This window comes from Sphaeramia orbicularis, chromosome 24, assembly GCF_902148855.1.
Source record: "Sphaeramia orbicularis chromosome 24, fSphaOr1.1, whole genome shotgun sequence".
Taxonomy (NCBI): domain Eukaryota; kingdom Metazoa; phylum Chordata; class Actinopteri; order Kurtiformes; family Apogonidae; genus Sphaeramia; species Sphaeramia orbicularis.
This window is the reverse complement of record NC_043979.1, coordinates 49702311-49729081: the sequence shown is the minus strand read 5'-3', so window position 1 is coordinate 49729081 and position 26771 is coordinate 49702311. Positions and strand designations below refer to the sequence as shown.

The 26771-nt window shown below is 44.2% G+C and overlaps 2 protein-coding genes across 8 annotated transcripts in view; both read right to left on the bottom strand.

The window, feature by feature from the left end:
* The window catches only part of kidins220b (kinase D-interacting substrate 220b), a 38484-nt gene extending 22715 nt beyond the window's left edge, over positions 1-15769 (bottom strand). For 4 of the 6 annotated variants that reach the window (XM_030128590.1, XM_030128591.1, XM_030128592.1 and 1 more), the window contains exons 1-7: positions 7716-7847; positions 6626-6724; positions 6304-6402; positions 4554-4652; positions 3272-3373; positions 957-1055; positions 678-875 (exon numbers count right to left, since the gene is read on the bottom strand). In XM_030128590.1, coding sequence (XP_029984450.1) covers positions 678-875; positions 957-1055; positions 3272-3373; positions 4554-4652; positions 6304-6402; positions 6626-6724; positions 7716-7847 — 828 coding nt within the window. Of the gene's footprint in view, positions 1-677; positions 876-956; positions 1056-3271; positions 3374-4553; positions 4653-6303; positions 6403-6625; positions 6725-7715; positions 7875-15588 lie in introns of those variants that run through there. The other 2 variants (XM_030128589.1, XM_030128587.1) reach the window with 2 other exon arrangements.
* A 5349-nt stretch (positions 15770-21118) lies between these two features.
* Positions 21119-26771, bottom strand: part of LOC115415127 (filamin-A-interacting protein 1-like) — a 15725-nt gene continuing 10072 nt past the window's right edge. For both annotated transcript variants that reach the window (XM_030128595.1, XM_030128594.1), the window contains exons 3-6: positions 25784-25960; positions 25261-25439; positions 22387-25060; positions 21119-21663 (exon numbers count right to left, since the gene is read on the bottom strand). In XM_030128595.1, the coding sequence (XP_029984455.1) occupies positions 21457-21663; positions 22387-25060; positions 25261-25439; positions 25784-25960 (3237 nt within the window). In that variant the 3' untranslated portion in view covers positions 21119-21456. The remainder of the gene's footprint in view (positions 21664-22386; positions 25061-25260; positions 25440-25783; positions 25961-26771) is intronic.

Genomic DNA, 26771 nt, shown 5'->3' with positions numbered 1-26771 from the left:
AATTTTTAGTTTGTTTATCTTTTTTTTTAAAGATTATTTCCTGGAAGAATTGAATTACACCAGAAATATGTACAAATACTAAACACATTTTTATTTGATCAGAACAGGATCTAATGTTATATCACAATATGTTTCTAAGTCTCCTAGTTTCCAAAGGAACTCCCATCTGCCTCTCAGACAGTAAAAAGTGCTTTTAGGATAATTCAAACAACCATTATTTGATAAAACAGTGTTAAATAATAATAAATAAGACATATACAATAAAGAAAAGCAAAACAAAAATGAATCTCCACAATATCTGCATTTGAATAAATACCTAAAAATATCGATACAGTACTTTTTAATATCGATACAGTATTGTGAAATGAAATATTATGACATATTGCAGAACCGATATTTTCTAACAGCCCTACTAAAACACCATTTAAACTTTTCCAAACCCCTCCCCCTCAGCCAATGCTCGGCCCACTTCCACCCCTCCCCCTCAGCCAATGCAGACCTCTGCCCTAATGTGTTCTAGACCAATAGAAAGAACCCAACCTGAGATAAAAGATGATATTTGGATTTAGTCAGTAGCGACAACGGTTCAGGAGTTAGGGTCATTTGAATGACGGTGCATGTAAAATGTGGCGCCGGTGACACAGCCATCTTAAAAGGGTTAAAGCAGGAGGACTGACCCGGTCTGGGATGTTGACGTAGGTCCCAGCGTCCAGCAGGTCCTGGACGATCTCGGTGTACCCCTCCTTGGCGGCGATCATGAGCGCTGTGTTTCCGTCTTTGTCGGTCATGTTGACGTTGGGGTTCCTCTTCAGCAGCTCCTTCACCACCTCGGTGTATCCGCCCTTCACCGCTACGATCAGCGCCGTCATAGAGTTCTGCGGAGCGGATCAGAACCGGGTCAGAGGTCGACCTAGCACCACAGCGTTACCGTAGTTGGAATAAAGCGGGCCACGTACCGCCCCCTCCTGGTCCACGTCGGCGCCTTTCTCCAACAGGTGCATCACGCAATCGAAGTGTCCTTTGCGGGCGGCCCAGATCAGGGGGGTGGTCCCATACTGGAACACACATGGGACCACACAGTTAAAGGGGTCACGCACAGTTACAACACACCTGTTCTACGGCTCTGTCCATCAAACTGGGTTCATTTTCCATCTGTTTAGACCCAATAATAAAAGGTAAATGTCGACATATTTACCCCCAGGATGGGCCTAATGATGACCTCAGAGAAATGCACAAAAAATCATACACCTGCTCTGATCCATCCCATAATTAATGAATTTATTATCAAATACTGGGTCCAAAAATAGGACCCAAATATGGACATTAAATCTCCCTAGGTGTCGGTGCATCAGATGTGTAAACGTGAGCAAATGCTCTTCTATAGACTCTAAATGCAGACACTGTGTTCAATGTGTGGATCCTAGTGGTTTTTCTAATGCACACATGTGGGTTTGGCCTCACTCTGTCTCATTCCAGGTCTGGGGTGGAACCCATCGTGTCCACTGGTGTTGCATACAGAACCTGAACATTGAAACACACACACTAGAAAAAATCTAAATCTGACCATGTGTATTTGTCTCATTTCTAGTCCAAATACCTGATCACACTTAAAATCAGACAGAATCACCTACAGAGGAACTTTTCAGTGTGATACAAGAACCGATTTATAGACAACAGATCTGGAAAATCTGATTTACACTAATCTGACCATGATCATTTTCACTTGTTCCGTTGGTAGATTTTTTTTTTTTGCTCGAATTAAGCGAAAAAAGTCTTGAATTAAGCAAAAAAATGTATGTCTTGTTGTAATATCAAAGCATTCACCTAGACTGCAAAACAAATCTAACTACAGGTACAAATAAAGTAACCTTGAACCTTGAAAAAAAATAAATAAATCTTAAATTCCAAAAAAAAAAATCTTAAAAATGAAAAAATAATAATCTTGAATTAAGCAAAAAACAAATCTTGAACTAAGCAAAAACTATTCTTGAATTAAGCAAAAAAAGCTTGAATTAAGCAAAAAATAAATCTTGAATTAAGCAAGAAAAACATCTCGAATTAACCAAAAAACCTTGAATTCTGCAAAAAAAAAAAAATCTGCCAATGGAACAAGTGTAAATGATCTTGTTCAGATTATTGTAAATTAGATTTTCCAGATCTATTGACTGTAAATCAGTTCTTATATCTCACTGAAAAGTTCCTCTGTAGGTGATTCTGTCTGATTTTAAGTGTGATGAGATATTTGGAACAGAAATGAGACAAATACACATGGTAACAGTTAGATTTTTGCAGTGCATAAATCACCAGTGATTTTCCAACCACGGTCATTTTTGTGAAACACTCTGCCTTGAATATTTACTTCGATTCCCAAAATGTACCTGTGAGAGACTAAAAAGATAATAAAAAAAATAGTGGTGTGTAATTTTTTGTGTCCTTATCCCTTGGTTCTGTCGGGGTAATCATTGCTGCAGAATCATCGGTGCACTGCTGGAATACTGACTAGTCCTAATTTCAGGGAAAACTCTGATATCACTGAGTTGTCTGTGGATTTGTCTTGTGTAATAGTGTGGGGATTGGAAAAAAATGTAAAAGAAAAAGACGGAGGAGTTCATTATAGAAACCTGGTGTCCGTGTTATATGCGGATTTATGTATGAGTATAAAAAAAACATGTTTTATCTGAAAACGTTTCTGTTTTATCTCAGTAAATATTTATTCTTAAAATAGACCCAAAGGTCTTCCAAACCTGCTTCAGAACATTAGTCTACATCTGGGTTGAATGTTTAGCCCCTCTGTCCTGTTTTTAGGACCAGCTTCAGAGAAGAACCAATATCTGTTATACATACAGTTGTGGAAAAAATTATTATTCCATCCAAAAATCCTCAAAAACACTGGTTCTGTAATCCAGTCCTAACTCCTGTGTGTGTCATGTGACTAAAACAGACAGAACAGAAAACATGGAATGAATCAATGCGCTGTTTTTGTCAGTACAATGACACAGATGCTGATGGAAGAACTGAAGGGATTTGGGTTTTTATCCAGAAAACATGTTCAATGGACAGATATCAGCTGTTAAATTAAACTACTGTGAGCTGTTGTAGTTGTTCTCATTACATTAGTCCAAATAAATGGACCTTTAGTTGGACCAGGAATTAAAATGAACAAGAAACTGAAGAAAACAAGGGGTGGTCTAATATTTTTTTCCGTGACAGTATATATAAACGCATACATCATGTGGTGGTTGTTGTTTCCTGGTGTTGGACTGCTCCTCACCTTGTCTGAACAGTTGACTTTGGCTCCGTTCTCCAGCAGCAGTTTGACGATGTCGGCGTGTCCTCGTCCCGCCGCCCAGATGATGGGGTACACACTGTACTGCTGCAGAGTCCAGAGGAGGAGGGTGAGCGGCGCCGACCCAGGCCAGGGGTGGGCGTGGTCTGCAGGTGTGTGTGTGTGGGCGTGGTCTGCAGGTGTGTGTGTCTGGGGGTGGGGCGCGTGGTCTGCAGGTGTGTGTGTGTGTGTGTGTGTGTGTGGTCTACAGGTGTAGGTGTGTGTGTGTGTGTGGTCTACAGGTGTAGGTGTGTGTGTATGGGCGTGGTCTGTAAGTGTGTGCGCGTGTGTGTGTATAGGCGTGCTCTGTGTGTGTGTGTGCGTGCGTGCGTGTGTGTGTGTGTGGTCTGTGTGTGTGTGCGCGTGTGTGTGTATAGGCGTGGTCTGTGTGTGTGTGTGTGTGCGTGCATGTGTGTGGTCTGTGTGTGTGTGTGCGTATATAGGCGTGGTCTGTGTGTGTGTGCGTATATAGGCGTGGTCCGTGTGTGTGTGTGTGTGCGTATATAGGCGTGGTCCGTGTGTGTGTGTGTGCGTATATAGGCGTGGTCTGTGTGTGTGTGTGTGTCTGGGGGTGGGGCGCGTGGTCTGCAGGTGTGTGTGTGTGTGTGTGTGGTCTGCAGGTGTGTGTGTGTGTGTGTGTGGTCTACAGGTGTAGGTGTGTGTGTGTATGGGCGTGGTCTGTAAGTGTGTGTGCGTGTGTGTGTATAGGCGTGCTCTGTGTGTGTGTGTGTGTGTGTGTGTGCGTGTGTGTGTGTGTGTGTGGTTGTGTGGTCTGTGTGTGCGCGTGTGTGTGTATAGGCGTGGTCTGTGTGTGTGTGTGCGTGCGTGTGTGTGGTCTGTGTGTGCGTATATAGGCGTGGTCTGTGTGTGTGTGTGCGTGTATAGGCGTGGTCTGTGTGTGTGGTCTGTGTGTGTGTGTGTGTGCGTATATAGGCGTGGTCTGTGTGTGTGTGTGTGTGTGTGCGTGTGTGTGTGTGTGTGTGGTTGTGTGGTCTGTGTGTGCGCGTGTGTGTGTATAGGCGTGGTCTGTGTGTGTGTGTGCGTGCGTGTGTGTGGTCTGTGTGTGCGTATATAGGCGTGGTCTGTGTGTGTGTGTGCGTGTATAGGCGTGGTCTGTGTGTGTGGTCTGTGTGTGTGTGTGTGTGCGTATATAGGCGTGGTCTGTGTGTGTGTGTGTGTGTGTGTGTGGGGGGGGGGGGGGGGGGGCGTCGTGGTCTGTGTGTGTTACCTGTCCTGTCGTGTTGGGGTTGGCTCCGTGCTCCAGCAGCAGCTCGGTGACCTCCACACGACCTTTGTAGGACGCCCAGGTGAGCGCCGTCCAACCGCCCTGAGGCGTTCAGACACAAACACAAAGCGTACGTTTACCTCTGACATGGATAAGTCACAAAAGCATGTGGTCTTCCTCCTCCTGTTTAAGGGATTATGACAATCTAAGATACTACAATCATTTTATTTAATTATTTTCATCATTAAAATTATTTTTTAAAATCAAATAATTTTCGGTTTTAGAATTCAGATATATCTATAACAAAATAACAAAGAATAGAACTGATAAAGAATAAGGTTGATGGATAAGATCGGATAAAAGATCACAGCTGAAACCTCTGAAACCTCAGATTTGGACTTATCAGAGGTTTAAGTCTAGAAATAAAACCTGGAATATTTCATCCAGTAACAGTAATAGTGTTGTTAATGCAGGTGACACTTCAGATCCTCTTCAGCTGAGCTACAGATGATCAGGTTAGTCCCTAAATCTGTTAAATACACCTGGGAAAATACACTATTATAGATAAAATATATTTTAAACGTCAACTGTTAAACAGGAGAATCTGCATCTCATCTGTTGAAATTGTGCTTTAATTAATAATTTAATCATTTATTTATTGATAAAAACTGCATCTTTAACTCACCAAAGTAAAAATACATTTGAATATTTTTATAATGATTAAATTCTCTCTTTTAAATTCACAGAAACTTATAGATTGAGCAATATATCATGACTTTACCACCAAATCACCTGGATAACTGTAGGTATGGTACATATTTTATTTTTGTCTTTTTTATATATATATATATATATATATATATATATGTAATTGTTATCTATTCAATCTTATTTTATGTATTCATTTTTACTTTTGCTATGTTTTCACATCTAGACTTTGTATGAATGCTTTATGCCTCCTGTTCAGAATCCTGATGTCTTTTAATAATAATAATAATAATAATAATAATAATAATAATAAACTTTATTTGTATAGCACCTTTCATACAGAAATTGTAGCCCAAAGTGCTTCACATTGATTGAAAAAATACAATATTAAAATACATTAAGATTTGATTATACATCAAGAGAAGATGAAATTTGAGAGAAATACAATAAAATAAAAATAAATATAAAAACAACGCACATTAAAATATTTGATTATGCATAGAATTTTTGAAGTGCAAAAAATAAGATGAGAAATACAATAAAATAAAAATAAAAATAAAAGCAGCGCACATTAAAATGTTTGATTATGCATAGAATTTTTGAAGTGCAAGAAATAAGATGAAATTTGAAATACAATAAACTAAAAAATAAAAACAGAAATACAATAAAATAAAATAAAAATAAAAACCGCACATTCCACACAACCGCACACACTTTTGGTAGGAATATTTACATGTTTATGTTTATATTTCTGTTGGGGGTGGGGACTTGTGTTTAAAAAGACAGTAGAAATGTACAGATTGTATGATGCATCCATGTTATGCTGTTGAAAATCCACAAATTAAAAAAAAAAAAAAAAAAAAAAAAAAAAAAAATATATATATATATATATATATATATATATATATATATATATATATATCTCTTTTTTATGTCTTCTCCTCCAAAATCTGACGTCGTATTCTCACCAAACCCTTAAGTATCAGTTGTTTCAAACGCTCCTCCTTCACACACTACATTTCCCATGGTCCCGTGTGTGTCCTACCATGTCTCTGTGTTCAATGTAGGCGCTGTTCTCCAGCAGCTCCTTCACCACATCCACGTGACCTTCTTTAGCCGCCGAGATCAGAGCCGACCAGCAGTCCTGATGACACAGAGACATAGGCGTTACCATGGAAACAGCAGCTCCAGCATCACCTCGCTGGGCGCCTGTCACCTAGCAACAGAGCTCTGAGGTGACAAGGCCTTTAATTATCAGAGGAAACCTGCCGGAGCCGACGTCTTAGCCCAGAACAAACACACATATGGACAGAGGTAAAGGCTGTGGTGGTGCGTTCACTGTCTGTTGGTGCGTTCGTGTTCCTCACCACGTCATCCAGGTTGACGTTGGCTCCTCTCCTGATGAGCTCCTGGACGATCTCCAAACTGCCCTGTTCCGCCGCCAGCATCAGAGGCGTCTGACCATTCTGTCAACAAACAAACAAACAGAGTGAAACGTCCATAGTGAAGAAGGTTACTGAGGAAATTATAAAACCACTAAGTCACATCTGATCACATCTCATCATTTCAAACGGATAAATCTCCAAATCAAATGAAAATAGCAGAAGTGATTCCCTTAAGCAGGACTGGGACTGAACTGGGTCAAGACCGACTTAGGAAACAGGCTGCAATTTGTACATACAGTATAATATAATATAATATTTGGTGTTCCTCAGGGATCAGTTTTGGGTTTGAAACAATTTATTTTACACATCAGTGATATATGTAAACTATCAAACATGATCAAATTCATTCTGTTTGCTGATAACACTAGTATGTTTTGTTCTGGTGAGAATTTGCTGCAGCTTTTGGAGGTGATCGCATCAGAAATGAGTCAAAACAACGGTTTAACAGAAATAAACTGTCACTAAATCTAAATAAAACAAAGATTATACTTTTTGGAAAGAGGAAACTAAATCTGGTTATAGACAATATGTGTATAGAAAGGGTGAATGACATTCTATCTATCTATCTATCTATCTATTTATTTATTTATTTATAAAAAGTGGTTCCAGACACAAGCCCCACCCCTCGCATGTACTGTATCTTATTTTGGCATTGATCCAGCTGATGTCATCGTGTCCATGGGTGTGCTAATGTCAGCATAGACACATTTCATCCATTATAAGAAGATGGAGAAAAAAATACAAAGATTGTAAAAATTCATTAAAAAATTTAACTTTGACCTACTTTTCCCAAAATGTAATCACATCTATTCTGGGTCACTGATAATCTGTAAACCCAATCAGATATTAATTCAACTAATAGTTGAATAAAATACTGCTAAAGTGTAAATAAACAAATAAACAAACAAACCGAACCAAAACCAATAGCCCTTGCCTCCCCTTTGAGGGGCAGGGCAATAATAATATAATAATCTAATCAATATATTCTGTTGTGTGGGGTCAGTGGACGTACGTCGCTGCGTCCGTCCACCTCCTTGAACCGGTCCAGGTGGGCTTTGAGCGCCGCCAGGTTCTCCTCCTCCACATAGCTGAACAGGTTCTGGATGGCCAGGGTGGTCATCTTGATGGACGTGGTGGTGTCCATGTCTGCAGTGAGTCACGGCGCCGCCTGCTGACAGGAAACGGTAGCACAACACAGCAGTGAGCGTCCAGCACGGGGGGGGGCACTATCACCCCTCAATGACAAACCAAGACCCACATTAATGACAGTTAAACTTCACAGATGTATTCAATAAAGAGATGTTGTGTTTAGAACCTGATATAATCCAGAATATTCCAGTCTGAAAACACAGAGCAGTTCAATGATAAACCAAACTGACCAGCAGGTGGAGACCATACAGATGTAAATATTCCCTTTGACACTAAATTAGGAACATTTGAACCCAAACTAAACAGTGAACTCAGTTAAAAAATAAAAGTTCATTCAGTCACTTACTGAAGAATTCAACCCACTGAGGTTTCAGTCCAGATCTGATGGAGTTGGTGTCAGACCTGAGTAGGGCTGTTAGACAATATCTGTTCTGCAATATATTGCGATATGTCATTTCGCAATACTGTATCAATATTACAAAGTACTGTATCAATATTTTTAGGTATTTATTCAAATGCAGATATGGAGGAGGTTTATTTTTAGTTTTTTGTTTTACTTTATTGTTTCTATCTTATTTATTATTATTTAACACTGTTTTATTCAATAATGGTTATTTGAATCCTCCTAAAAGCACTTTTTTCTGTCTGAGAGGCAGATGGGAGTTCCTTTGTTGGATTGAACTCAAATCCTGTTCTGATGTTAGTTGTGAACTAATAGAATCTGAACATTTGAACAGGATCTGAAACTGGAATGTCTGTAAAACAGAATTTCAGTTTGAACACAGTTTGAACATTTGGTGACAGAACATTAGATCCTGTTGGGATCAAATACAAATGTGTTTAGGATTTGTACAGATTTATGGTGGAATTGAGTTCTTCCAGGAAATAATCATTTAAGAAAAAGAAACAAACAACAAATTGCCTTTTTAACAGTATCATGATATATCGTGATATATTGCATCGTGATCTTAGTATTGTGATTTATATCGTATCACCAGATTCTTGCCGATACACAGCCCTAGACCTGAGTTTAAACATGACATGAATAGACACTTTTGGGTCTTTTATTCTGTGAAATGTCTGGTGTTAATTATCATTACAGCGCCTTACCACCCCCTACTGTTGGGGAGTGTGAATGGTAGGGCTCAGCTCCATCAAAAATAAAACACAGGATTGGTTTATTAACAGTATTATTTACCCTGACAAAGGCCCACAACCCACTGAAAACAGGTTTGAGACCCACTTTTGGGTCACAACCCACCAGTTGAGAACCACTGGTTCAGTAAACACATCATGAAGCTGTCGGTGTGTGTGTGTGTGTGTGTGTGTGCGCGTGTGTGTGTGTGTGTGTGTGTGTGTGTGTGTGTGCGGGTGTTTATTTGAGCCACAGAATCTGGTGCATTCTAACTCAGACCAAACATCTATTTTCTATCAGGGTGAAACATAACTTCAGCAGTGATAACCTGGTGCACGAGCTGAAGCACACCTTTAATTATAAATCATGAAACAGCAGCGTCACAGGAGTCAGACGCTGAAACCGACAGCCTGTGCTTTGATGTGATGACTGATGATGAATTATGGGTAATAACGTGGAAGGAGCTGTCGACATGTTGAACATCCTCCTCCAGTGACTCATCCAGAGCTGGAACATACTGTCGCCTATATGATTTTATTTATAGGTATGAAAATGTGGGCGGAGTCTGTGAGACATTTCAGTGCAGCTGCAGTGACGAGATAATGTCCAGCTCCTTTGAATGTCTGACCTCAGATCAGCTCAGACCCACGGCTCTATTTCCTTCTGCTCTTTCAGATTAAAATAATGAGCAGTGGTTTATGTCTGTTCTGTAATTAAGACCAAATGACAGAGTTTGGAAGGTTTTAGTGAGAAAACTGAGTCGGGCAGAATAAGCTGAAGGTGGAAACACACCTACAGTCATAAAATAATAAATGTTTGACCTGATTAATTACTGTTGACCTGTGTTTGTGTTGGCACTTCTGTGCATTGAAGCAGTTTATTGACAGTATGTAGAAATCTGTAAAAATGTTGCACATCAGGATTAACCTGTTTATTAATTAACCACACTCAAAGGAAGACAATGACAATGAGTAAATATTCAGTTAAAAATACTTTTCTTGTTTTGCCTGAGTAAAGCAGAGATGTTTTGATCCAAAATAAAGCACCGTGGGTTGGACAAACTGAACAAACACATTCACAGTCACAACAGTATCACAGCAAAAGAAAGACTAACCCTCATTTTATATTTTTCACATTGTTCAAAACTTGATCATGTGAAAATATCCTGAATATTAAAAAGAGCAGAGTTCACATTAAACCCTTTTCACTGACTATATTTTACATCCTGTCATTTTCCTGGTCTTTACTCCTTTTGTTATCATTCATTACAGCTCTACAGCAGGTACACTGTGTTGACCTTTGACCTTTATGGTTGTTGTTCCATGATTATGGGGCGTGTGCCACATTCCTGACCACACCAGCTGATCAATAACTTTATTATAGGTTACTGATTAGTCAGAGCCAACGCGCCTCCCACTGAAAAACATCAGTTAATTAATATTAGTGTGTATTAATAACCTGTGTAACAACAATACACAATGTTTCCAAATTGAACCTTAACAAATTAATTAAATAAGACATTTCATTCATTTATAAGGTTTATAAAAAAACGGTGTTTATTTCCTACTTCTGTTTCATTTCTATTTTCTTTATCAATAGATCCACTGATTGTAATTTACTAATTTATTTTGATGGTACTAAATTAAAACATTGTAATATAAACCTACAAATAATATTTTCCTGCCATAAATCATTCAATCCATGACTCTTTATGTGTAATTGTAGTTGCATTTTAATAATTTCATTATTCCTGTTATTGTGGCGAGGAAAAAGGAGAAACCAGCCAGTTGCTAGCGAGCCAACTTTATTGCTCTCCAGCCACCAGAAAACAATCATGGAAACTTCAACACTCCTTGTGGGTGCTAAAACCCGCCCCACAAGCCACTACATCCTCTGGGTGAGAGAAACGCCATATCCTGTACACCACACAGCCCCCCCCCGAACACCCAGAAGGGAACACAACCAGCAACTCAGTGTCTCAACGGGGGCTTAATTGGCCTCCCATAGCGACTGCGCCGAACCACCGTCAAGTCAGTGTGAGGAACCTGCAAAACAAGGTGCTCATTAGAACAATGGGCAGGAACATCATTGTCCAGTACAGGATGAGGAACACAATCAGTACTAGGAGGCAAAACTGGAGGCCTGGAAGGCGGACGGCCGCGACGAGGAACCTGGCCTAGCAACACAGGTTCGCCCGCCACAACATAGGCCGGCTTCAGGCGATCAACAGATACAAGCTCTCTGCGCCCACCCATATCCAAAACAAAACCCTTGGTATCCCGTTCAAGCACACGGAACGGACCATCATAAGGAGGCTGGAGGGGCGAGCGGTGGGCATCGTGACGTACAAAAACAAAACGTGCAGATAGGAGAGCTGTAGGAACGAAAGACCCTGGGAAACAGTGGTGCATAGGGCCCGGGGCTAAAGCGCCACCGGACGAAAAGGGGTCCACTGAAGAACGGGGACTCGGTGCGGCCGACTCCAGCAAAAATTCACCTGGGACACGGAGCGACTGACCAAATACCAATTCCGCGGGGGACGCGTCAAGATCCTCCTTGGGAGCCGAGCGCAACCCAAGCAGGACCCACGGCAAACGATCCACCCAACCATCACCCACGAGCGTAGCGCGCAGAGCTGCCTTGAGCGAACGATGGAAACGTTCACACAACCCGTTAGCCTGAGGGTGGTAAGCCGTAGTACGATGCACCTGTACCCCCAAGGAATGCGCCATCCCAGACCAGAGCTCTGAAATAAACTGAGGGCCCCTGTCAGAAGTAACGTCTGACGGTACACCAAAACGGGCCACCCAAGCAGAGAGAAAGGCACCAACCACATCGGTGGACGCAGTGGAGGACAGGGGAACCACCTCGGGCCACCTGGTGGTCCGATCCACCATAGTGAGCAGATGAGTGAAACCCTTCGAAGGTGGCAGGGGCCCAACCAGATCCACGTGCACATGGTCAAAACGCCTGGCAGGAATTGGAAAAGGTTCAAGAGGGGCTTTGGTATGCCGGTGCACCTTGGCCCGCTGGCAAGCAACACAAGCAGCTGCCCACCCCTTAACATCCTTACGAAAACCGGGCCACACAAAACGGGAACCGACCAGCTTAACCGACGCGCGCACACCCGGATGTGAAAGTGAGTGAATAGAGTCAAAAACGCGGTGCCGCCAACCTGCCGGAACCACGGGGCGAGGCCGTCCTGTGGACATGTCACACAGGAGTGAGGGACCTCCCTCTTGCAACACAACCGTCTCCAACTTCAAACCTGTACCGCCGGAGCGAAGAGCAAGGATATCCGGATCAGCAGGCTGCTCGGCGGCCATAGCCGAAAAATCCGTCCCGAGGAGCACGGGGCAAACCAGCACGCGTGAAAGACAATCCGCAACTGAATTGGACTTCCCGGCGACATGACGTATGTCAGTAGTGAACTCAGAAATGGCCGCCAAGTGACGCTGTTGACGTGCCGACCAGGGTTCTGATACTTTAGACATGGCAAACGTCAGAGGCTTATGGTCCACATAAGCTGTAAAAGAACGACCCTCCAGTAAAAACCGAAAATGCCGTGTAGCCAAAAACAGGGCCAACAACTCACGGTCAAAAACACTGTATTTACGTTCAGAGTCCCGCAACTTGCGGCTAAAAAATGCGAGAGGCTGCCATGCGTCTGCCACCCGCTGCTCCACAACAGCCCCCACAGCTAAATCAGAAGCATCGGTCGTGAGGGCGATAGGAGCATCAGGGTCAGGATGAGCCAGGAGAGCTGCATTAGCTAAGGCAGACTTAGCTCCTTCAAAAGCAACAATCCGGTCCGGAGTCCAGACAACAGTGTCAGCAGCCTTCTTGGAACGCAAGGCGTCATAAAGCGGTTGCAGGAGATGGGCGGCATGGGGAATGAACCTATTGTAGAAGTTCACCATGCCCAAAAACTCCTGTAACGACTTGACTACAACCGGGCGGGGGAAATCCGCTACAGCCTGAACCTTAACAGGCAACGGAACGGCGCCACACGCCGAAATGCGATGACCTAAAAAATCGATCACCGGCAACCCAAACTGGCATTTGGCTGGGTTGACAATCAAGCCATGAGCATCCAAGCGCCGGAAAACCTCCCTGAGGTGCGCGTGGTGCTCTTCGGGGGACGAGCTGGCCACCAAAATGTCGTCAAGATAGACGAACACGAACTCAAGGCCGCGCAACACCGAGTCCATAAGTCTCTGAAAAGTCTGGGCTGCCCCCTTGAGGCCAAATGGCATACGGAGAAACTCAAAAAGCCCGAAAGGGGTGATTACTGCCGTCTTAGGCACATCCTCTGCCCGCACTGGAACCTGATGATACCCGCGCACCAGGTCCACCTTAGAGAAAACAGAGGCCGCAGACAACCGAACGGAGAAATCCTGAATGTGAGGAATAGGATAACGGTCTGGTGTCGTCACGTTGTTTAAACGGCGGAAGTCACCGCACGGGCGCCAAGACCCGTCTGCTTTAGGCACCATGTGGAGGGGCGACGCCCAGGGGCTGTTAGAGCGTCTCACGATCCCCAGCCTCTCCATGGTAGTAAACTCCTCCTTAGCGCAAGCTAGTTTTCCTGTGTCAAGACGCCGCGCGCGCGCAAAAACCGGCGGACCACTAGTGGGGATAAAATGTTCCACCCCATGTTTAGTGACTGTGGAGGAAAAGGCAGGAGTAGTCAAGGATGGGAACTCAGCCAGCAGACACTGAAAGATATCTCCAGACGCTGAAAAATTCCCGTGCGTCACCGGCCCAACTCCCCCAGCCTCACATGGAACAGTGGCGAAAGTTACAGCATCAATAAGCCTGCGGTTAGCAACATCAACTAGTAAACTGTGAGCACACAAAAAATCAGCACCAATGATCGGAACAGTCACAGAGGAAACTACAAAGTCCCACTCAAACTCACGTCCGTGGAAACAAACAGTTGTCCGTTTTGTGCCAAAAGTCTCAATAGGTGAACCGTTAGCCGCACTTAGCAGTGGGCCACCCCCACGGTCTGACATCCCTGGACCGGTGGGGTGCACCAAACTCTTCTGAGAGCCAGAGTCAACCAAAAAACGCTGTCCCGACAGGGAGTCTTTAATAAAGAGCAGCTCACCTCGTCCGTCGGCGCCCACGGCAGCCACTGCGTTTCCAGACACCTCAAACGTGCATGGGGGGACACAGCGCTTAGCTTTGTTGCCAAATCTCCGGTGGTAGAAACACAGGGGGCTCCCACGACGACGAGTCCCCGCGCCGACTGCAGACACCACCGCCGGGTCCTCCGCCGTCCTCTGCTGGGGCTCCGCCGCAGTACTCTGCACCATGAAGCGTCTGGTAGCCAGCAGGATCCGGTCAGCTTCTTCCGCCAAACCACGGTAATCGCCAGCGATCAGACGAGGAGAGTTAGCCAAAGCCGCTCGAACTTGCGGCGGGAGCTGACGCAGGAAAATGTGCGGGAAAAGAAAACCGCCGTCATCTGAACCAAGGAGGGATAGCATATCGTCCATAAGGTCCACGGCCGTACCGTCCCCCAAACCAGGCAGGCTGAGGATTTTATCCGCTCTTTCGGCGGAGGACAGGCTGAACCTCCGCAGCAGAAGCTTCTTCAGAGCGGCGTACATCCCGCTCTGAGGGGGGTTACGCAGCAGCGGCATAACCCTGCGGGTGGACTGCTGGTCCAGGGCCGCGACCACCAAATAGTACCGGGAAACATCCGCGTCTACACCCCGTAGATGGAAAAGGGCTTCGACGTGTTGGAACCACGACGCCGGGTCGCTGTGCCAGAATTCTGGAAGCTTGATGGCGGTCGGGGCGGCGGAGAAAGAAGCCGGCTGTGGGAGCTGGAGAGGAGAGGAGGCCGAGTCCGCGGCCGAAGTTGAAGAGGAAACACTCTCTTCAGCTGGATCAGACATGTTCGAATCGGGGTCACCAATGTGGCGAGGAAAAAGGAGAAACCAGCCAGTTGCTAGCGAGCCAACTTTATTGCTCTCCAGCCACCAGAAAACAATCATGGAAACTTCAACACTCCTTGTGGGTGCTAAAACCCGCCCCACAAGCCACTACATCCTCTGGGTGAGAGAAACGCCATATCCTGTACACCACATTATTATGAAAATCATCAAAACCTCCAGCAGGGTTAACATTTCAGTACTTTAATTAAAATAAAACATATATAACATACGATATATAAATACATTTTAGGTATTGACCCTATTATCAATATTACATTGAGGTAAATGGGAAAATATGGCGACGCCCCATCTGCTGTTGACAATATTTAAGAATAAAAATAAAATAAAACACAATTAGTGCATATTTTCATTATTATTTTGTGTTTCGTTTTTCTCTCATTACCACGTAGGTTAATAACCGAAATAACCTTCAAACAGCTATTAGCGAAAACAAGCATTAAAACGACAGAATATATAAATTAAACCAAAAATAAGCCTATTCCATGTTTTACCGTCGGTTAACTTTTACAAATTCATCCAAAACTCGGTGAACTGATTTTTTTCCCCGCAAACATTCTTATCTATCAATCAAATTAATCAATGACAGGAAGGGATGCTGCCGCTGAAAACAGAATAAAAACCTCCGTATTCACCTTCAGAAGAGAATCGGGCTCAGTTACGGCGGTCCGGTGTCTCCTCCGGCCCGGGTGTGGACTGTTCTTTGTCCGGGTTTGTGCGCTGTTCCTCGGCCTGTGTTCGGATGACAGTCGGGATCATTCTCCATCCACAACAACAGCGGCCATCTTGATGAGAAACAAGTCCGCCGCCGAGTCAAGCCCGCGAAAACCACAGTGCCACTTCCGCTTTTTACTTTCAAAGTAAAAGCACATCCCGTAACGTTTTTTTTTTTACCTCTATAAAATATTCTATTACCTGATCTGAGGAAGACATGTGCACGTTTTGAACATTAGTCTGTCCATTATGACTTGATTTAAAAAGTGTCTGATTTTTATTCATCTTTCTGTTATTTTGTTTTTGCCTTTTTAAAGAACATGAACTGACTCGACACGTATTCTGAAAGGGTAGTTACATTCAGGAATTTAGCATCAACAACTAAACGACTTCCGGTGTGTTTCTATTGCTATAACTGTCTCATCTGATGCTCCGGACATCATTGCACTGATATGTTTGTTTACATTTATTCTCATTTGACTGTATATCAACAATAAATGTCTTCATGTTTGTTCCGTGCTGCCTTTTGGATCAAAACTTTACTTTTTCTATGGATCATAATCACAAGGTGGTCATTTCCCCCTGTCATCAGTCAGCCCAATGTTCCCACGGCACCGTGTTCCCACTGCACTATGTTCCCATTGAACTATGTTCCCACGGCACTATGTTCCCATTGAACTATGTTCCCACGGCACTATGTTCCCATTGAACTATGCTCCCACTGCACCGTGTTCCCACTGCACCGTGTTCCCATTGAACTATGTTCCCACTGCACTATGTTCCCATTGAACTATGCTCCCACTGCACCGTGTTCCCACTGCACTGTGTTCCCATTGAACTATGTTCCCACTGCACCGTGTTCCCACAGCACCATGTTCCCATTGAACTATGTTCCCATGGCACTATGTTCCCACTGCACCATGTTCCAATGGCACCATGTTCCCACGGCACCATGTTCCCACTGCACTATGTTCCCACGGCACTATGTTCCCATTGCACCATGTTCCCACGGCACTACGTTCCCACTGCACCATGTTCCCACTGCACCATGTTCCCACTGCACCATGTTCCCACGGCACTATGTTCCCACTGCACCATGTTCCCACGGCACTATGTTCCCACTGCACCATGTTCCCGCTGCACCATGTTCCCACTGCACCATGTTCCCAGTGAACTATGTTCCCACTGCACTATGTTCCCACTGCACCATGTTCCCACTGCACTATGTTCCCACGGCACCATGTTCCCATTGAACTATGTTCCCATTGAACTATGTTCCCACTGCACCATGTTCCCACGGCACCATGTTCCCACTGCACCATGTTCCCACTGCACCATGTTCCCACGGCACTATGTTCCCACTGCACCATGTTCCCGCTGCACCATGTTCCCACTGCACCATGTTCCCACGGCACTATGTTCCCATTGCACCATGTTCCCACGGCACTATGTTCCCACTGCACCATGTTCCCACGGCACCATGTTCCCACTGCACCATGTTCCCACAGCACTATGTTCCCACTGCACCATGTTCCCACTGCACCATGTTCCCACGGCACTATGTTCCCATGGCACTATGTTCCCACGGCACTATGTTCCCACTGCACCATGTTCCCACTGCACCATGTTCCCACGGCACTATGTTCCCACGGCACTATGTTCCCACTGCACCATGTTCCCACGGCACTATGTTCCCACGGCACTATGTTCCCATTGCACCATGTTCCCACGGCACTATGTTCCCACTGCACCATGTTCCCACGGCACTATGTTCCCACGGCACTATGTTCCCATTGCACCATGTTCCCACGGCACTATGTTCCCACTGCACCATGTTCCCACGGCACTATGTTCCCACTGCACCATGTTCCCACGGCACTATGTTCCCACGGCACTATGTTCCCACGGCACTATGTTCCCACTGCACCATGTTCCCACGGCACTATGTTCCCACTGCACCATGTTCCCACTGCACCATGTTCCCACGGCACTATGTTCCCACGGCACTATGTTCCCATTGCACCATGTTCCCACGGCACTATGTTCCCACTGCACCATGTTCCCACTGCACCATGTTCCCACGGCACTATGTTCCCACTGCACCATGTTCCCACGGCACTATGTTCCCACGGCACTATGTTCCCACGGCACTATGTTCCCACTGCACCATGTTCCCACGGCACTATGTTCCCACTGCACCATGTTCCCACTGCACCATGTTCCCACGGCACTATGTTCCCACGGCACTATGTTCCCATTGCACCATGTTCCCACGGCACTATGTTCCCACTGCACCATGTTCCCGCTGCACCATGTTCCCACTGCACCATGTTCCCACGGCACTATGTTCCCATTGCACCATGTTCCCACGGCACTATGTTCCCACTGCACCATGTTCCCACGGCACCATGTTCCCACTGCACCATGTTCCCACGGCACTATGTTCCCACTGCACCATGTTCCCACGGCACTATGTTCCCACTGCACCATGTTCCCACGGCACTATGTTCCCACTGCACCATGTTCCCACGGCACTATGTTCCCACTGCACCATGTTCCCACGGCACTATGTTCCCACTGCACCATGTTCCCACGGCACTATGTTCCCACTGCACCGTGTTCCCTCAATCATGTACTCTCCCAACCCTGTATTCCCAAACCTTTTGTTCCCACATGTCTATGTTCCCACAGTTCTATGTTCCCATGTTCTTACAGTTCTACCACAGGAACACCAGAACAGCTGTTTCGAGGGAACATTATTCTTCATCTCACATATTGAAATGGTCAGTATCTACATCATGACTTTTTTTTTTTTCAGAACACTTTGTCGTCTGTCCAGTCAAACCTGCTCCACATGAGCTGAGGCTGAATATTAGTGAAAAACTGGATGAAGGGATGAGTTTCAGATTTAACTCCTGAAGTCAAATAACAAACAATATTTAAGCACAAAACAAGAAAAAAGTCTATCTATCTATGAATGAATAAATGAATGCAAAACTCAAAATAAAATGAATACAAATGAAGTCAGTTACTACAAAAATGACCAAATACAGTCGTAGATGCTGGTTTATGTTCAGTTTAGGAGATATTTGGTCCCATTTTCTTCAGTTTCTTCTGTTTTTCGTATAATAATAACCTTTGAATTCACTCTGATCTTTAATACACATCTACATGATCAGTGAATTAAATGCAGAAAACTTACACTGAAAATTTACGCTGAAAAATGCCAAATATAGATGATAATATTAGAACAAATGGTGATAAATAACTGAAGAAAAGTTCAATATAGAGAAAATTTCCTCTGTGAACTGAATGAAGACGACGACAGGGATTTGAAACAACTGTGGGACGTGTTTTATTGAGTTTATCATTGTATAAAACACTGAACTAAACAGATGATTTATCGATTACATTAAAGTTCAGTGGGTTTTTGACTGAAAATATGGGATTTTCCAGCAAAGAAGAAGTGAATGAAAGGGTTAATCCAACTGGAGTCTGTTTTCCATTAACCCTTAAATGACATGAATAGAACTTCAACAGAAATATTTGTCTCATGCAAAAAACACAATTTCACCCAAACTTTGATTTTTTGATTAAAAGTTTTTGTTCTTGGAAGAGGTGGTTTTTCGCGCGTAGCTAAATGAGTATATCGCATAAAACTGTAATGAAAGACCATTATACGCAACCAGGAAACCCGATCATTTTAGAATTTAGTAGGAGATACAGGGCTAACATGTACTAAGAATGAATATATCTGTAAATCAATGCCATGTTTATGTTTGTTTCCATGTTTATGGAATGACTTCTCGTGTCATCTCGCAATAATGAATAAATCATCGCATTTGGGATTTAATGAAAAAACAACACTACGCACTTCTGTTTTTAACACATTTAGTAAACATCAGTAAAGTTTTGCTTAGATGCCCAACGGAAGAGGGATTATTGACCCTCAAACTGCACGAATGCAACTTCCACAGAAAAATTAGCTTAATGAAAAAATGACAGTTTCTCATTTTTTGATGAAAACTTTTTGTTCTCGAAAGAGGTGTTTTTTTCAGGCATAGGAAAATTGGATGAAAATGCAATGGAAAGACCTTTTTTACGCAACTAGAGTCACATGAACAAAAAAAAACAAAAAACAAGGATGACAGATGTTACAAGATGAACAGTTTTATCGTATTTGTGATTTAATGAAAAAAATGACATTACACACTTCTGTTTTTATGACATTTAGTAAATATCGGTAAAGTTTTGTGCATTTGTCCAATGGAAAATAAACTACTGATCCTCAAATTGCGCGAATATAACTTGCACATAAAAATTAGCTTATTGGAAAATTGACAATTTCTTATTTTTGGTTGAAAAGTTTTTGTGTTTGCAAGAGGTGTTTTTTGGGACGCAGCCAAATTGGATGCAAATGCAACCTTTTTGCGCAAATAGTCACATGAACAAAAAAAAAAAACGGATGTTGACGGATGTTACAATAAGAGAAAAAGGCTTTTATCGCATTTTTGATTTAATGGAAAAACCAACATTACGCACTTCTGTTTTTAACACATTTAGTAAATATGAGAAAAGTTTGTCGCAGATGTCCAATGGAAAAGCGACTAATAACCTGAGCGCTAAAGTGCGTGTTATCGTTGTGGTGGGGTGATGTCGTCTCAGTGTCGGCCGTTTCCTGAAGCGGCCGACGTTGAACCTGTAGAAGAAAATTACAACAGACGAGTTTCCTTTAAACACCAAAGAAGAAGACGTTCGACTCCTGGAGGAAAAAAGGAACGTTATCAGGTTCCGCATTCAGACCAATACGATCTGAAGACAAATAACTAATATAATAACCTGTAAATAATGACAAATACCAACATTTATCTGTTTTAAAGCGAAAAAGTGGAATTACACCATCTACAAACTATTGTTTATTTAAGCGTTTAATATTTGACCTCCATAAACAAAAATAATAATATGAACCAGTGGTGGTGTTAGTCACTGACAGATGACAGGAGGAAAAAAAAGACACTTATTGAGAAATTTGGTATTTTTGTTTATGGCTCAAGTTGATGAAATTCTACGACAGATCAGATCATAAATGTCTGTTTTTGTTTTTTGTTGATAATTTTGCTTTTGTTGGTGTTTGTGTTTTTATGGCTGAAATAAAACATTCATTCATTCATTTATTCATTTATTCTTCATTCATCCATTTATTCATTCGTTCATTAATTAATTCATTGGCTCACTCACTCACTCACTCACTCACTCACTCATTCATTCATTCATTCATTATTCATTCATTCATTCATTTATTCATTCATTATTCATTTATTCATTCATTCATTCATTTGTTCACTCACTCATTCATTCATGCTTTAGTTGTGTTGTAGTTTCAGTTTCAGCAGCGCAGGTTTAAACCACACAGGATTCAGTCAAACCAGCAGATCAGCTTTAGCTCCACAGGTACAGGACTTTATTTCAGAGTTTGTTACAGGTGATTCTTTCAGTCAGCCGTGGAACCGTCCACACAAACACCAGTTAAGAACCATGAGGATTAAAAAAAACAACACGTGAGTAAAAGCAGAAAAAGAAGAAAAAAAACAAAAACAAAAACAGGTGGAAATGGAGGACAGTCGGAGGTGGACTGGACATGTTTTTGTTTTTTTTGTTTTTTTGGACTGGACATGTTCTCTCTCTTCAAAGGCTTGAAAGTAAAACCACAGAAACAACGCATCCGGTCTCAGGTTTAACCTGTCCCGCCTTGGCGCCGCCCCGTTGCCATGGAAACGGGGGCCGGGGCCTCAGCTCTTGCCCGCAGATGCCGAGGCCGAGCCGCACAACGTCGACTTCCTCAGCTCGATTTTCATGGACTGGCTCTCAGCCCTCGACTCTAACCTGGTCACCGTGGAAACGCCCACAACAGCCTTGGCGCCGGCTTTCGTACCTTTGGACACAGGGATCCGAGTGGCGGCGGCGGCGTTCCGGAAGGAATGGACATCTGAACCAGGCTGGAAACAAACGCAAACACAGAGAGGATCAGAAACGGTCAATATTAAATTTGAAAAGTAACTCCAGCTTCAGTCTAGTACATCGCACAAGACGATTATTATTATTATTATTGTTATTGTTATTATTATTGTATATTCTACTTCCTGGTTTTCTACTTCCTGTATTTCCCCTTCCTGTATATTCTACTTCCTGTATATTCTACTTCCTGTATTTCTACTTCCTGTATATTCTACTTCCTGTATATTCTACTTCCTGTATTTCTACTTCCTGTATATTCTACTTCCTGTATTTCTACTTCCTGTATATTCTACTTCCTGTATTTCTACTTCCTGTATATTCTACTTCCTGTATATTCTACTTCCTGTATATTCTACTTCCTGTATTTCTACTTCCTGTATATTCTACTTCCTGTATTTCTACTTCCTGTATATTCTACTTCCTGTATATCTACAATGATGAGGACCAGCTGTGAGTGACTCCACACCAGGACCTGGTCTACGTTCAGGATGAGGAACTGAAGGCTTTTATCACCTATGTAACTTTTTATTAGATCAGTAAATCTGATCAGAGAAACATCGTTACTTCGCATCTGAACAGAATTTCGGTTGCAAATGGTGGAAAAGCCTCATGTTGAGTTAAAACACTACGATGTGCGTTAACATTATGTAACACCTCATATTCTACGTTCTCTCAGACAGAAGATGTGGGGGGTGGTCTCCTACCACTGACTGTGTCGGTCTGGACGCCGTCGAGGTGATGGGCGTGATCGTTATGCTGCTCGTCATTTTGCTAGGGGTCGCAGGTTGCTGTGGCGACCGGAGCACCGTTCCGGTTTCAGCAGGTCTGAGGGTCACCAGGGGACTGCACCCTTCAGCCGGCCTCTTGAACTGAGAACCCAGGTGGATGTGGATCTTGTTGTCTTCAGTGGTGATGATGTTGCTGTTGGAGCTGAACTTCCTCACCGCCGAAGGTCCAGGCTGTCTCTCTGGTGCCATCTTGATCACGGTGCGACCCGAGGCGAGTTCGTGAGGTTCAGGTGCGGCACAGGCTTCAGCCACCGGCGTGGTGCTGACCGTGATGATGGAGACCGGCGAGTGGAAGCCGTTGCCGGTGCTCTTCTCTGGACTCCGAGCCCTGGAGATGGTGGTAATCGTGACCGGAGACTTGGCTCGATCCAGGCCTTCTGACGCCTCTTGAGGTTTGGTCTTCGAGGTGACAGTCGTCGGCTTCGGGACGATGGTGATGCGAGGTTTCTGAAGACCCAGAGTTGGGATGATGGTGGTGCTGGAGAAGAAATCCTCGGCTTGGGGGCTGGTGATCTCCAATGTGGCGGTGCTGTTCCCGTGATCGGGCATGACTCGAATGTGAAGTGGTCGACCTGGTTTCTGGTTCTCGGGGGTGGTTTGTGACAAGGTGATGGCCTCCTTCTTTTTCATCCAAGGTATCCAGGACTTCTTTGCGCTCAGATCTGCTAACGCTGGAGGGTATCTCTCCAAAACTGGCTTCTTCAGACCTCGCTGCCTGAGGTTGTTCATCAAATGGTTCTCCTCTTGGACTGACTTCTGGATAAACCCGGCAGTGGTCTCCTCTTCAGTGACCGTCTCTGTCTGCACCGCTGTGGAGGTAACGTGGATGTCCACCATCCTGCGGCCGTTCATGCCAGGTCTCAGAGCACGACTGTACCTCCTGGTCACCTCCAGTTCCTTGGTAAGGTTTGCAACTTCCTGACTCATGCAGGACTTCCTGGACTCCTCCTCCATGAGCCTCTGCTGGAGGACAGAGTAGTCCACCTGAAGCTGCGACAACTGGTCCTCCTTGTTCATCAGTTCATGGATCTTCTCCTTCAGGGCCTGGACGTCGGCCTGGAGCTCCCTGGTTTTAGCTTCTTCCATCTTGCAGCGAATCCTCAGCTCCGCCTCTGGACTCATCGGCTCACCTTTCTCGATGGCTTTGTTTCTCGCGATCTGGTCCTTCATCTCCTCCAGCATCTTTGACAGGGTGTTGGCTTTATCCTGCTCGGTCCTGAACTTCTTCTCCAGCAGGTCATACTCGTCTTCTGTTTTCATTAGATCTCCTTCAACCACCTCCAGGTGTTTGAGGCGATTCCGGAGTCGTTCGATTTCCAGCGTGAGCTCCTTGACCTTGTTGTCGTCGTCTGGTTTTCTGTTTCTGCCGTCGTTCATCCACGTTCTCAACATCTCCTTCTCAGCTTCTTCTAGTCCGTCAATTCTCAGTTTCATCCCATTCACTTTGCAGTTTAGCTCCTTACACTTTTCTTCCTCACTTGTGAGTTTCGTTTTTATCTCCTCTTTCTCTTGAGTCAGCGTCGTCACTTTGACCTCCATCTCTGATTTGAGTTTGAGGAGTTTCTTGCTCTCCTCAATCAGCTTCTCCGTGACCTCCATGACTTTCCCCTGCTCTGCTTTGAACATCCTCCTCAAATCCTCACTCTTCTGTTCCTCCTGCTTAAGCCTTTCCGACATGTTCTTACGTTCTTCTACCAGCATCACCGTGAAGGACTTCAGCTTCATCAGATCGTCTTTCAGGACCATTTCCGTCTTGTCGAACTTGGACTCGGATGATTCCAGTTCTTTTAGTCGAGTCTTCACCGCCTCCAGCTCCATGGCCAGATCTTTCACGACACGTTTCTCCTTTTCCAGGTTGACGTGAAGCTGAGAACACTCGGTTTTACTTTTGTTGAAAGCTCCCTCCAGTTTCTCCAGTTCAACCATCCTCTTCTGGAGCTTTTCCACCTCCATCTTTAGCTCTTTGCTGTGGTTCTCCTCATCCTGGAGCTTCTTCCTCAGCTCTTTGCACTGGGTTTCAGTTTTGGTGATCTCCTCGTCTTTACCTTCCATCTCCAACACTCTCTTGCGTAGATTCTCCAGTTCGGACATGAGGCTTGCGTTCCCACACTCCCCTTTGCTGATCTTCTCCCTCAGTTCCTGCAGGTCTTCTTCAGACCTCTGCTGGACTTTGTTTTGTTCCTCCAGCTCCTCGATCTTCTGTGAGAGTCCTGCGAGTTTCAGCCTCAGCTGCCGGCTCTGGGTCTCCTGACCATCCAGCTTGGCGTTCATCTCCTCGTGGTCTTTTGTGAATTTTGTTGCCCGGTTCTCCAGCTCCGCCTCCAGCTTCAGGACCTTCTGGGCATCCTCATTGGCGGTGTTGGTGAGCGCTGCCAGTCGCTGATCCTTCTCCTGCAGCTTCAGCATCAGGTCCTGGACCTTCTGGCTCTGCTGGTCCATCTGCTCCATGTGCAGCTGCCGCTCGTCCACCAACATCAGGGCGAAGGACTTGAGCTTGACCAGCTCGGCTCGGACCTTCTCCAGCCTCCTACTGTGGTCCTTGTCCTTCCGGGCCTGGTAGGCCTTCTCTTGCTCCAACAGCCTCTTCAGTCTGAAACACAGGAAAGCGAACACCTGGAGGTCAGCGTCCAGCAGGAAGTACATTTATGTTCAACGTCAGGAACAAAGTCTATGATTTCAGTCCCGTTTGAACTGATTCGAACTCTTTTCATGTTAGTCCATGTTGGTGTTGGTCCTCCGTCTGTATGTTGCCCCCCCGTGCCCCCCCCAGGTGCCGTCTCCCCCCCACACCTCTCTCTCTCCTGCTCCAACAGGTTGGTGAAGTCGTCGCTCTTGTTCATGAAGTCTGCGTGTTTGCGTTTCTCGTTGTCCAGCTCCGTCACCGTCCGTCGGTGACACTTCTCGGCCAATAGCAGCTGCTCTAACATGCGCCGGTACGTCTCCTTCTGTTTGTCCTCCAGACGGTCCAACTGACGGACACACAGACACATGGACCAATGAGAACAGCCCACACATCTGACCACACCCCCCAGCTACACACACACACACACACACACACACAGACACACACACACACTCCTGTATTCCGTCTGTCTGAGGTCGTAACTGTGACCAAAGAAAAACCACGAACACAAAGAAGCTGATTTCACTGAATGTACGAAGAAACATGAACCAGGTCCGTACTGGTCTGGGGTCTAGGTCCGTACTGGTCTGGGGTCTAGGTCCGTACTGGTCTGGGGTCCAGGTTTCGTACTGGTCTGGGGTCGGTCTGTTGGATTATTATGGGATGTGACTGCGTGGTCATCGTCCTCACTTCGGCCATGGGTTTCTGGTAGACGTCGTCGGCGCTGTGGGCGTGGCTGGGGTCCAGGAGGCGGTCCCTGTGCAGGGCCTGCAGCGGTCTGAGGGGGGCCGCGGAGCCGTAGTGGGCCTCCAGGGCCTCGGGTCCGGTCCGGTCCGACCACAGGAGGTGGATGACGTCCTCTCTGGCCTGAGGAGACAACACAAGGGGTGGAGTTAGACAAACATACGAACAGACCAGACGGACCGTGTGGGTCTGATGAGGATGAAGCTCATTTATAACATGAACTGGAATCAAATATAAAGGGAAACAAATGTAAACAAATAGAAACTGAAGACTCCAGAATACTGAAGGCAATAAGTTAAACAACAAAAAAGTCTCTTTAACATTTGATCTCCTAAATACAGTAGAAAGAACACGAGTTTATACTGTCCAACAACAAAGTTATATGATTAATTATAGATTATTTTTATATCATTATTAATTATATTATTATTATTAGTAGTAGTATTGGTATATAATAATAATAATAATAATAATAATAACAATTATTATTATTATTATTATTATTATTATTATTATTATTATTATTATTATTATTATTATTATTATTATTATTCCATCTATGGTTGAACATAATACTGTGTCATGTGGCTCCTTGTGTTGTACATGTTCCACACCAGTAGGTGAAGCTGTTTCTCTGATTCTAAAACATCCTTTTGGAGACTTTGGGTTTACTTCACACTAAGTTTTGTTTTTTCAGCATTTCTTCATGTTTTTTTTTTTTAATTCTCCAGACATATGAAATGTTTTGTCTTCTTTTCCATAATGTTCCTTTAATAAGATGCAGAATTTACTCATTTATTTATTGTACTTAGTTTCTTCAGTTAAATTGAATTTTTATTCATTTTTAAAATTGTTTTGCTTTTTTTGTTAATTGTTTTGCTTATTTCATTGTCTTTTCTTCCCAATTTCAGTCAGTTTTTGGCTTATTTTGTTC